We start from the raw sequence: 12500 nt of genomic DNA, 5'->3' as shown, positions 1-12500 counted from the left end.
ATCCAGAGGTTTACAGTGGACTGAAGTTCACGACAACCGACGAAAATGAGCAACGGTGTAAGCGATAAGGGAAAAGAGAGAGAGAGAAAGAAAAGAGGGAGAGAGAAATGGATCCATTTTTCTCCATCCAGTAAGTACAAATTAGCCATGTATATATTCGATACCCTTCGGTATACGTATTGTTCTACAAAACAATAGCGCAGAGACATACTTAATTTATTCTGCATGCACAATGAAGTAAAGAACTGTATGGAAGTCATTTCCGGTTTGCTCACGTGACCCCAGCAGTCAACATCGTTCAACATCGTTCAACAAAATCGAAAGAATGTTGAAGCAAATGTTGTAGCCGTTTGCCCGGTTTGACTGAATCCTGTTGAAGCCATCATCTTCAGTCTTATTTTCTGAAGAGACAAAGAAACTGTTAAAACGTAAAGCAAGGTCTGGATTGTAGCTTTATCCTTTATTAGCTCAGTTTCTACACACACCATGTACTGTGATTCATTAATATAGCTTATTAGTTTCTTTAAATTGTAATTAATAATAGTTAGATTACCTGACAATTGCTTAAATTGTCGATCACTTCAATCACACGTATTCTACCGATTCTCTTGTATTTTCATCCAATCAGAAAGGAACGGATCGCTTTGCAGATCCTTCGCTACTTGCGCGTTCGAAATATAGGGGCTTGGAGACTAGTCGCGCGTCATTTTCCGTTCCCAGCTAACAAGAAGTCACTGCACCCGGATGGCTTCTCAAGAACGTGAGGATCTAATCCGCTTGGATCTTTTGGGTCATGCTCCTGCTGCTAACTTAATGTTGAGCGAAAAAATCAAAGAACTCTTAGGATCGGGGAGGACTGTATACCATCTGGCTTTCGGGCAATCGCCATTCACAGTCTTGGAGTCAGCTCTCGAGAGTCTCGCCCTGAACGCCTGTAAAACAGCTTACTTGCCTGTGGCCGGAATTTTGGAGCTCAGAAAAGCCATCTGCGAATTTCATCGCGAGTTTGATGCTCTTGATTTGGAACCAGGAAATATAATTGTTGGACCCGGTAGCAAACAATTGATCTTTCTACTTCTTAGGATTTTTAATGGTGACGTTTTTGTTTTGTCACCTTCTTGGATTACGTACCGACCACAAGCTCGACTAGCTGGCCATGAGCCCATTGTTATCTCAACCGAGTATCGCCATAAGTGGAGATTAACGCCGGATATCCTGGATCGCGCTCTTAAAAAATCATCCGCCAAAAACAAACTTCTAATTTTGGCGAACCCCGACAACCCCACGGGGACAGTTTACTCCGAGGGTCATTGGAAAGATTTGGTAGGAGTCCTCAGAAATCACAAGGTCATTGTGTTATCTGATGAGATCTATGGCCGTTTGACATTCTCAGGTAACCATTGCTCACTGGCCAAGTGTTATCCAGAAGGCACCATTTTGAGCACAGGCCTGTCCAAGTGGGCAAGTGCAGGGGGATGGCGGGTAGGCTACCATGCATACCCTCCAGCATTAAGATCATTGTTGAATGCTGTCACAAACGCTGCGAGCAACACCCATACATGTGCAGCTGCACCTATGCAGTATGCGGCGGTGTCATACTTGAGTGCATCAGAAGAGACCAAAGCTTTTACTTTCCACTTGCAACGTATTCTGGAAGCGGTCGCTGATTACTGTCATAGCCACCTTGCTGAAGTCGGAGTTAAGGCTGTCAAACCACTTGGAGGCTTTTACATGTTTCCTGATTTTGAGGCCATCAGATGTGCTTTGGCTAAGCGTGGAATAACCACTGCACAGCAGATGTGTGATACTCTATTTGAGGAGGTCTCTGTTGCCTTAATGCCTGGTGGCCCCTCATTTCTCAGACCACTAGAAGAGCTAACTGTTCGTTTGTGCTTTGTCAACTTCGATGGCCATGGTGCACTTAAGGCTAGTGAAGCTGTTGGTTTTAATAATCCACTTCCTGGTGACTTTGTGGAAAAGTATTGTAAACTCACAGCAGAGGGAATACAGGCACTAAAAAAGTGGGTTGTTACTCAGAAGAATAGTGTTTCTTAGCTTGACTTCCTTTAGAACGACTGTCGTAAAATATATGTACGACATTAAATCCATTCACACTTTAAGCACCCCCCATCGGCAATTAAAATTATCTGGGGTTAGCAAGAGTAAAATCTTTAAGTGTCACTCTCATCTGGGAAAGGGTTTACAGGAACAGCAGAGCTCAAAATTAAAAAAAATTCCAGGTTGTTCCTGTTTCAAAACCCAGGCAACTAAACTTGTAAATTTGGTTACCTTGGTAAATGCTTGGTTGCTCATTAGGAAACCCCCTACGATTAATTGCATGTCAGGTGATTGCATGTCATGCTGAGATGCTATCACATGATGTTGGAGTTTGAGTATCCCATAGTTCTAAGTGTGCACCTGTGGTTTTTTGTAGAAGTTTGGGTTTAAGGTTCAGCATTTTCAAAATGGAGTCTTCGATCTCCATCCCATACATTTTCCTATCTGACAATGTTTTGCAAAAAGCTACAGATATTCAAAACACAGGAAAATGCTCAGCTATGACAAATTAATTATTGTTTAAGTCACACTACTATTGGACATCGACAACAGAAAAGCAACAAGTGAGTCAAGTGCTGCTTATGTAATTCATTTTCTATTTTTGGCTGGGTTGCCAATTGTTTTTTCTTTGGGCAACCAGGCTTTTCATTTTACCAAAAACTAGTTGCCCGGTAAACTTTGTGGTCATCTGGGATGACCAGACAACTGCCAATTTCGAGCACTGGAACAGTAAAGAATTTGTGAGAAACACCATGCTTCATTTCATTTACCGTGTTTTTTTATTGATAGAAAGGTGTAAAGTTATTGGAATTCCCCAGAAGACTTGAGTGTCCAAAGTGAGTTATTTAATGTCCAAGATGAGTGATGACACTGTTTGCTTTCCTGAACAACACGTTCTATATTTCCAAGACCATATCAAAATTGCAAACTCTCATGGTAAAAAAAGGTCACACTATGATCAAGATTCAAGACCATTTTTGCCACCATGCCAGCCCAGTAAACATTTTCAAAAAGCTGGTTTTGTTTGAAGCTGTGTATTAGCCAAAGAAGAGTTACAGCTTTAAGAAATAAAAATATGTACATAAATATTTACAGAAATGATGCTTGTTAATCAATCTTAATTTAAACAAAGGAGTGATGAACTAATCTGCTTGAAATATTGAAGAAAACAAAAGGCACTTAGCATTTTTGAAAAAGAAAAGCATGCAGACATCCATTTCCCCTCCCTCCTCTTGCCCACCAAGCAAACACTGTATTATTCTCCCATGCCAGAATGGTTCACATAGGGAGTTCTTGCAATTTGAAAAACAGGCATTTTTGTTCATATGACCAGTCCAGGGTATTAGGGTTTAGGGTGTTTTAAGGTGGTTTTCTGTTGCTATGGTAACCTATTATCTCTTAGAGATTAGTGCTTCTTGTTAACCCATTGACCTTTCAGGTGCTCTACGACGTCCACAGTTGATCCGTAAAATCATCTGGCATTAGACAGTCTCACTCCCAGGGGTCAATGTTTTAAGCTATAGTAGTTGTTTCGTCTGGTACTACAATTTATTTATCTATTTATTTATTTATAGAGAGCTTTAGATTCTAGGACGAGAACAATTACGAGTGGGAGATTTTCTCATAGAACAACAGTGAGCATGCACAAACCAGCGTCATTTTGGTGGGAAAAACGTGATACCACTGTCATTTTAGTACGAGGTTTTGCAAAAATGTTGTCGTGTCAAAACAATTCAACAACGTCGTAGGAGTTTTGCATTTTTTGATCAGCAAAAAGGCTCATTTACCAGCAATAAGAATAACTGAGCAACCTATACTGCTAACTAAGAGCAAGATTAATCGTCTGGGTTATAACTTTTCTAAGTATTTCCGCTAAAAACGGGCAGTCAAATCTCGTACTTATTCTCCTCGTCGTCCTAGTGTAAAGCTCTCTAATATTGAAGTTATGAGAAACTGTTGTGTAGATTCAATCCTTGTAAATATTACAGTTTCTAGAAATTGTTGAAACTGGTTTAGGCTTCCTTAATTTTTAGTATGTAATTTGAGCAAAGAAAAGATGATGCTTTCTTTGGAGATTTATTTTATGTTTTAATTCTTATCGTCATAATTTTCAAACACTTACTAATTAAAGAGAGAAAAGTGGGACTGGAGGGAAAACAGAAAGTCCACTAAATGTCATACCAACTCTTTGAAAAGTGCATGCAAAAAAGTGGGAAAATAAGATTTGCAAGTAATAATGGGTAATGATTAATCAGCCAGTTTGACAACAAAAACATTGGTTCAGGTGAATAAACAAATGTGAAAAAATCCCGGTCATGCCAAGTCTTGCAAACCTGTAAAGGGGTAATTTTTTAAAGAAACTGTGGTGCTGCATCAGTGGGAAGTGAAACAAAACAATTTGGTTTTCTTGTATGAGTTTATATGAGTAAATTAACCACTGTCAGAAAGATTTGTGAGCTGACATCGTGAGCATTAGCCTTTCATCAGAGCAAATCTGCAAAACATGGTCGACCCTCGTCAAAGAAGACCTTAAAAACTTACCAACGTCATACGATGGGGGCCACTTCAGGGATGAATGACGGCTGAATAGGTCCCACATTGCAAGTGCAAATTGTGGAGGTTGAGAAGAAATCGGAGGGCAGCTGCAAGAAGGCATTCCCATGCCAGCCATGAACACATGCCTTTGTAGTGTGTGTACGTTTTAGAGTGTGTTAGCTTTGTACTAAGATCTAGTGCAAACAGTTTACTTTGCATGAAGGGTACAAGGTCAACCTTAATTGGTTAATATGAGCCTGTCGGTGAAATGAAGTAAAGAACACTTATTGGCCACTGATCTCCTCAGTTTTCCATGACTAGTTTTACAAATTTGTTCGGAGGACACTGGCTTTAATACTTGTCATGCAACTGACAATCAATTTTAGGAAACAAAAGGTGGGCCCAACCCAGAAAAAAGCCAGGACATAACACGGGGACTACATTTCCACTTTTCAGCAACTGGGTTCGTTATTGTCCCACACAAATTGACTTCTATATGTAGCAAATGCTGTGAAATGGGGATTGTAGGTTACAGTCCTTATCTGAGACGACTTGGAATAATGTCTGCACTATAGTTTCAAAGGAAGTGCTTTCTTCTCAGTTATTATTAGATCGTACCAGAGTTGAACATGTAACCTCCCACATAGTCACTTCTGATAGTCGGCCAATTCTCTGGTTGGCCTTGAGCTCCCAAAACAGGATCTGTTGTAAAAAGTGAAGTTTGTCTAGTACATTAAAATAACCAAGTGTGAGCAAGTGGGTTTAGTTAAACTAATTTGACAGAAAGTTAAATCTCTGTAGGAGGGCTTGTGCCGTAGGGTTTTTATAGCCAAAAATTGACTATTTGAACCTTACGGGTCCTGCTCACTCTTCTTGCTAACATGAATAAACCAATCAGAGATGCTTTTTATTGTTCTTAACAAAAACCAATGAGAAAACACCTGGGGCGTAGTTACTAAAACAAGGAATGACCTACAATATAATAAGCTACAATGACCTGCAATGAGCTACAATGATCTACAATGACCTACAATGAGGTACATTAGGAGCTAAAATTAGATAATATGCAATATGAGCTAAAATAAAAGATAATAATTTTGCAACATGTTTGCAGTACAAAGGTTAACCAATCAAAACCTCGTTGCTGAGCAAGTTGAAACTTTTCATTGTGCACTCTGAATCAAAGAAAACATTGTGGGAAGAATAACTTATTTATAATCTTCTCTCCATTTTTCCTGCTCTAATAGACCATTTTACAGTTGTAGCTAAGTTACCTGGCCTACAAATGGAAGCGAGGCTGCCGGTGACTCTGTTTTGGTACAAACCTCTGTGCTTTCGTAATGTTAATACGGACTAATTAGAATTACAACCACACAATTTACATGATAAAAGCAGTGGGGCCTGTATCAATGCAAGGTCACCGGCAGCCTCGCAGCCATTCATAGGCTAGGTCGCTGAGCAAACAACTGTAAAATGGCCTATTAAGATTTTATCGTTGCCATGCAAGGGAAGCCTTGATATTAATTTTTGTACATTTTCATTTTAGCTTTCAAACAAAGGAAACCATGCAAGGGTCTTTTCGCTGTTTGTTTCTGCTTTCAAGGCTACGTGCGTAATTGCTGTCGTCATTTGGGCTGTCATGCAATAGACTAAAAGCCTTGCGTGACAATGCACAATGGATGTTTTCTGCTCACCAAACTCTTCACCCTGATCCTCTTTTGTCTTTCTCTTTGATTGTAAGCCATTTAAGTAGGCCTTTATAGCTGATGACTTTGCAGGTCATCGTAGCTCATTGTAGGTTATTAGCTAATTTACCTTATAATGTACCTCATTGCCCGGGGGGGTGGGGGGGGCAATCGGTGGTCTTAATACTGGTTAAAATTAAACAATTTATTGTCTTGATAATGTGTACGTACATGCTTGGCGTTGCTGGATAAGTATATATAAATCCTGATTGTGGTATAATGTTTTGGGTTTGTTTTAAACTGTGCTAGTGACCTCAGTTTCTGGAAAACAGCTACTCTAGGATAGGAGTGATTTGGAGAGTTTACTCTAGTATAGGGTAGCAAAATCTAGCTGAAACTAGCTCTGGTATAGGCTAAGGGTTCCAGGGTGCCAGTGGCACATCCCCACCCAGAAATCCCCCCCCCCCCCCGGGCCTCATTGTAGGTCATTGTAAATCATTGTAGGTCATTGTAGGTCATTGTAGATCACCGTAGGTCATTGTAGATCATTGTAGGTCATTGTAGATCATTGTAGGTCATTCCTTGTTTTAGTAACTACGGCTCTGGGGTTGAGATTTAGACGAGATGATTACTTTTATAAAGTTACTGTAAATATGTTGTCATTAGAATATAGGAGGATACAAGCTAATGTTAATTTGTTTATTCAATGCTCTCACTGACGTAATTCATCTTTATATCCCATCGTTATTTTCCCAGGCAATGTGATAATTTATGCTTGAGGAAGAAATGTCCCGGTTCACCCTCTTTTATATACAGGCCTGGAAAACGAAGACCCCGCGATTGTTTACCTGAAATGTGTCATCGCCCGCTGTAAGCAACAAAAATTACATTTGTTTTCCTATTTACTGTTAGAACTCTCTCGAGTCTTTGACTCTCTGTAAAGGCAACCTGTAATGAATACGTTAAAATAATTAATTACATTCATCGGGCTTTCATATCGGTATCTTTTCCCATGTAGCATCTGTTATTAAATTAAACACTCTTTCAATGAATGAAAACGGAAAAAATACGAATTTAATGCGAGCACAGGTTATATCCATGCGCGAAAGCAAGGCGATATTAGCGCAAAAGTTCACTTCCGGCACACTCACCGGAAGGAAAACCACAACAGCTACTCACGTACATGGTATCGAGAAAGTCAAGTAATCTCTATCGATTTTTTAACTATTATTTTCTGATGACACGTCATAGTTTCCCGCAAAAGAACATTGTGTCTCATGAATGAAAAGTAAGGGAAGGGGAACAATTTTTCCGGGGATCCGGCCCTACCCCCTGTTAGTATGAGCCCGCACATTCTTATACCTCCGGTGTTTCATATGTAAATGAAGTGCCTTCGAATTTTGACACACAGGAAAAGTAGTAAGATTTCATTACTATGTGGAGGGGTATTTGGCCTTGTTTCTAGATCTATTGTTGTCTTTAATGTTCTGATAAAAGTTGCGTTTTGTTTGTTAAAATGACTTGGGGCAAAGAGCTTTGGGTAAGTGATCAAAAAGCTAGACTGCTCTCTTGTTTCAATCGCAGCGTGTTTTCTGATCATGACTTACAACATCTTATTGCACGATATTCAGAGAGGTTAAAAGTTCTCATAATTTTCCTCTTCCCTTTAGGACCAGTTTGATCTCATAGCTAACCATACAAATGCTGGAATCGATTACGTCGAAAAGGTTTCCAAGTTCGTGAAAGAAAGATGCGAAATCGAGACAAGATATGCGAAGGATTTAAGGTGCGTAAAAATGCTCATGAAAAAGTTTTTTTAAAATCTTCAAACGGAATCGAAAAGAGCGTTGCTGTTGAATCCAGCAGGTGCGTATTTAATTTCCTTCAGCAATTCGTGGCCTGTATGCGATTAGGCTGGAAGAGAGTTCAGCTTTAGTCTTAACTTGAAATTTTCTTATGAGTGTAAATGTGGATGTCGGCATGTTTTCTGCAACACAGCTGATGTTGATCAGTCATGCCGCTATTATTTAAGGTTAATTAAGTAAGTTTTCCGAGGTGCTTGTATTCCTATGATTTAGTTAAGTGTCTTTGAGAAACGTTTTATTTGTCATACGCTATTTCATAAAGTGTATTCGATTTCTTAGCATCAAGGACGCCATATGTTGTACACGAACATTCTGCAATGCACCATTATACGAAAATGTAGTTACGAATGTCATAATATTTAATCCTCGAAACGATCATATTTCACTTTCTAACTTCAGTCTGTTGTAATTTTAATCAACTGTCCTTTTTAGTTATCGTTTTGCAAACACGTTGTGGAACAAAATGTGTAGGTGTTTAAAGATTTCATGTTTTCAGAAAATTAATGTGTGAGCCAACAACATACTGTACCGACGAATAACGAATAATTAATAAAAAGCAATAGGTTTCAAGTCAATTCTGTTATTTTTGCTATAAAGATTTTATCAGAGTTATGGTTGTTTCATATTTCCCTTCATCATGAAACATTTCTTAAACTGGCCACACAGTTTAGGATTTATGTTTCTATGAAAGAATTTGTGTAGATAATATTATTTCCTCTTGCAAAATTATCTTAAATTATCTTTAATATTGGAGTTTTTTGTTCACTGTTAGGTTTCTATACTGTAGTAGCCTGAGTATGAATCTCACTCCATAAGGAATTGAAATTTATTTGTTGAACCTATAGCTTGTGACATAACAGATTTCCTTGTCATGACTTGTAAATTTTTTTGGTAAACTTCATACATGCATTATACCTATTTTAAAGAACAACGTAGAAAACTGAAATGCTTTGAGGAAAATGTAATTTAATTTGTGGTCTTAATTTGTTTTTGTAGAGTCAGGGTGTCAAATTATTATACACTTTCCATACTGTAGAACATCAGTGATATTATGTAGAGTGAATTTTTTAAGAGACAAATGAAGGGTTTAGTTTCTAAAGAAACCATGGTATTGCAAACACAAAAATTTGGTTTACCAGGTTAACCAGTTTCAGCACTTGGACTCCTTCAATTTGACTACTGTTTGTTTTGTTGTTGTGTGGTCTCATCAATCGGTAGTCCATTCAGAATGGGTTATTCCAGAAAAAATCCACACACCTCCCTTTCCCCCTACCCCCCCCCCTCCCGTGCCAATTTCCAGAATCCCATCCGTCATGGGGGTGCGGAATTTTTCTGAAATAACCCAATATTATGCGAAGCTGACCACATTGCTGAAGGAAAGACCGGACCATAGGATCGGGAACTCCATGCCCTACTCTTTTTGAATAGTGTGTGGGATCTTTAAATTAATGTCCCACAGAGTTTATGAAGAAGGGTTGACTTGTGAGATGGGGCCTGCAGTTTATAGTCCTTGTCTGAGAAGACTTGAAAGTCTAACAATTAGTTTTGTGAATGTAATCACGAAGGCAGCACTTTCTCCTCTGTTATTTTAAGACCCTGAGTGTTAGTCGGGTTTGTAATGTTTCAATTAGCAGCTTCAATGTTGAACTTGGCCATGAGTGCCCCCTAACCAAAGTGCAAGACCATGTGAATGATATGTTCACACTGGCCCCACCAAGTGATGATAAGCCACCACTTCTGGGGCTGGCCCTTTTGGGAGTAACCCTAAAACTGCTGGTCCCTGTTGTTTGAAGGGCGGGTAGGGCTATACACCAGATAAATCACTATCCACTGGATAACTCAATTGGTTTTGCTAGTGTTTATCCACTGGATAGTAATTTCCCTGGTGAATAGCGTTATCCACCTTTTGAAAAACTGAAACCTGATATGCAAGGACGTCTAACTAAATGGTTTTCAAGAAGAGCCAGTGGCTGGTGAACCTCGTTGTCTGTTGCACATGAACTTGCCACCTTCTTTTTGTTGGAACTTACCGCTGCCTTATTTGTTAACTACATTTGAAGTGTGATGACATCCGCAAAAGGTCCTTTTGGTCATGACGGATTAAATATATGGCATGCAACTGTATAGAATGCAAAGGAGCCTTAAAGGGGCTGTTTCACGCTATTTCCCAACAAATGTTTCGCTGTTTACTGAATTTTTAAAAAAAAAGGTACATGTGTTCATGTACTCTCTGTGAATAAAAGAGTGAAAATTTAATGACGTTAGTGTTCTGTTCAGATACCCAAATCTGTGCTCCAGAATGCAGGAAATGCATTCTAAGAGGCGCAAATTTCAAATTTTTTCCATGGGAGGACACCCCCAGACTTCCTACAAGCTCATGGCTTTGGCCCTCGGAAAGCAGACCTCCACCTACATGTACTCCTCTAGTTTTGCCACCAACTAAAACTTCTTTTGAAATCCCTGAACTATTAAAGTTTTTTGCATTCACCAGGTACAGTGTACATGTAGGTCACTGGGTATTCTATCTGGTTTTAAATTCCGTATAGAAAACTTAAATGTAGACTTTGTTCAGAATACATTGTTGCTGATAAAATCATTGTCTCATTTCTCCATTTTGTTGTTTTGCAGGAGATTAGTGAGATCGTATCTTCCGAAGAAAAAGGATGAAGACGAAAAAGTGTAAGTATTTCATTTTTTGCTACCAGCAATCTGTCTGGAGAAATCAGGATAACACACTCACTGCCCTGTAATCTTTAGTATTAAGAAGGAAGTAAACAGGTTGACAACTTAGTCAAATAAGTATAATAAGGACCTCCAAGAAAAAATAACAACACTGACTCAAAGTTGACCTTCATTTACCGTTCATTTTCGTGATAAAACCTTGGACACTAATAATAAGGTGCTGACCACACATAAATGCTGGATCCAAGTAGACCTGTACAGTAATTCTTAATGGAGCCGGGTGTTTAAGGTCCCAGCATTAATTTGCAGTTGAGCCAATAAACTGCAGTAAGATTCCATTCCCTATCAAAAGCCTGGATGAATTGGGAATGACCACTTGATTCTTCTTAAACAGATCTCATGGAAAATGACCCTGCAAGCAGTTGGTTTTTTCTATGCTTACCGAGAGAGAAACCACTGCCAGCAACTGTCAGTTTCTTTGAGTGAGCTACTGTCTAGCGCCAAGGAGGAGTAAGTTAAATTTCGGCGTTTGTGTGTGCATTCCGCTACATAACTGCTGCATTTGGGAGTAAGCCTGTTGTGTAGCGATTTCCCACAAAAAAGGACAAAATGGTGTCAAAATTGATGCATCATGTGGGGTGTGACATACTTTGCACTTGCTCGATGGAAAATCAAACAGTTGCTTGCAGTGGTTTCTCTCTCGGGAAGCGTAGGAGAAACCAACTGTTTGCGTAGTAATGGAAAATAGTACACATAGAGTGTACATGTAGATCCATGCGTATTAATTTTTTAAGAACAATAATTTTTATTTGACATGTAGTAGATTAAGTCCTGCAGGCGATTCCCACAAAAACATTGAGGAAGTGATGTCAAGAATCTTCTCATGGCAGCCAAGTATGGGGAACAGAGAGAGCTGATAGAGGTGGAAGGAACAGGAACCTAAAGCAACAGTCTTCTAGATGATACTTGATATGAAAACATCGCATATTTTGAAAGAGCTGTGAAAAATCATACATGCACCAACGGTCGGGCATTTGTCAAAATTACTGTCTGAGTGGTCAACATGGCTGGGTACAATATAAAACAGATTATTAATGATTTGTAACAGAGCTTAATCTATTGACTCCAGAGAGTCAGACTTGACAGATTTTACTCCTCAACTGGGATGTCCTGGGGCACCTCAGAACCGAGGTTAAAACTACATTTTTGTTTGAATTTTGTTGTCTGTTCGTTCTTGACTCTCATGATCTCTTAACACTTTCAGATTCTCATTCCAAAAGGCATTTACTGGTGTTGTAAAAGAGACTGATGACTTTGCAGGTCAGCATGAGTTGATAGCAGAGAGTTTGATGGATAAAGTCTACAAAGAATTACATTTATTACACAATGAATTAAAGACTGAGAGAAGGAAGGTAAGACAGTTTTTCTTAATTGTTATCACTGGGTTGTGATGGAAGAGACTACTGTAATTCTGTATAGGGAGGTAACTTAAAGTGCACCTAACCCCAAAATATTTTTTTCGCTAAAATGAATCTTTGCAACTGCTCGAAACGCATTGCGGTCATTTTTTCATTTTTCTAACAAATCCTGGCATTTTATAGGCTTCGAAAGTTGCGAAAATCCAAACATCTTTTGTTCACGACCGAGTCAGAAGGGGAGTGGGTCTATTCCTGAT

General features: G+C 39.1%; 2 protein-coding genes across 3 annotated transcripts in view; both read left to right on the top strand.

The window, feature by feature from the left end:
- Positions 1-337: 337 nt before the first annotated feature.
- Positions 338-4379, top strand: LOC137993447 (aspartate aminotransferase-like). 2 transcript variants are annotated; one of them, XM_068839295.1, is made up of 2 exons: positions 338-2021; positions 2848-4379. In XM_068839295.1, exons 1-2 carry the CDS (start codon positions 745-747, stop codon positions 2855-2857), a joined length of 1287 nt encoding a protein of 428 aa, XP_068695396.1. In that variant the 5' UTR covers positions 338-744; the 3' UTR covers positions 2858-4379. The 2 variants fall into 2 exon arrangements, with proteins under 2 accessions (XP_068695396.1, XP_068695395.1); XM_068839294.1 differs by having other exon boundaries at positions 339-4378.
- A 3277-nt stretch (positions 4380-7656) lies between these two features.
- The window catches only part of LOC137993446 (formin-binding protein 1-like), a 14712-nt gene continuing 9868 nt past the window's right edge, over positions 7657-12500 (top strand). Inside the window, exons 1-4 of the mRNA XM_068839293.1 lie at positions 7657-7818; positions 7949-8064; positions 10772-10822; positions 12090-12237. Coding sequence (XP_068695394.1) covers positions 7795-7818; positions 7949-8064; positions 10772-10822; positions 12090-12237 — 339 coding nt within the window. The 5' untranslated portion in view covers positions 7657-7794. The remainder of the gene's footprint in view (positions 7819-7948; positions 8065-10771; positions 10823-12089; positions 12238-12500) is intronic.

Source organism: Montipora foliosa, chromosome 2, assembly GCF_036669935.1.
Source record: "Montipora foliosa isolate CH-2021 chromosome 2, ASM3666993v2, whole genome shotgun sequence".
NCBI classification, from domain to species: Eukaryota; Metazoa; Cnidaria; class Anthozoa; order Scleractinia; family Acroporidae; genus Montipora; species Montipora foliosa.
This window is presented reverse-complemented; position numbering and strand designations above follow the sequence as displayed.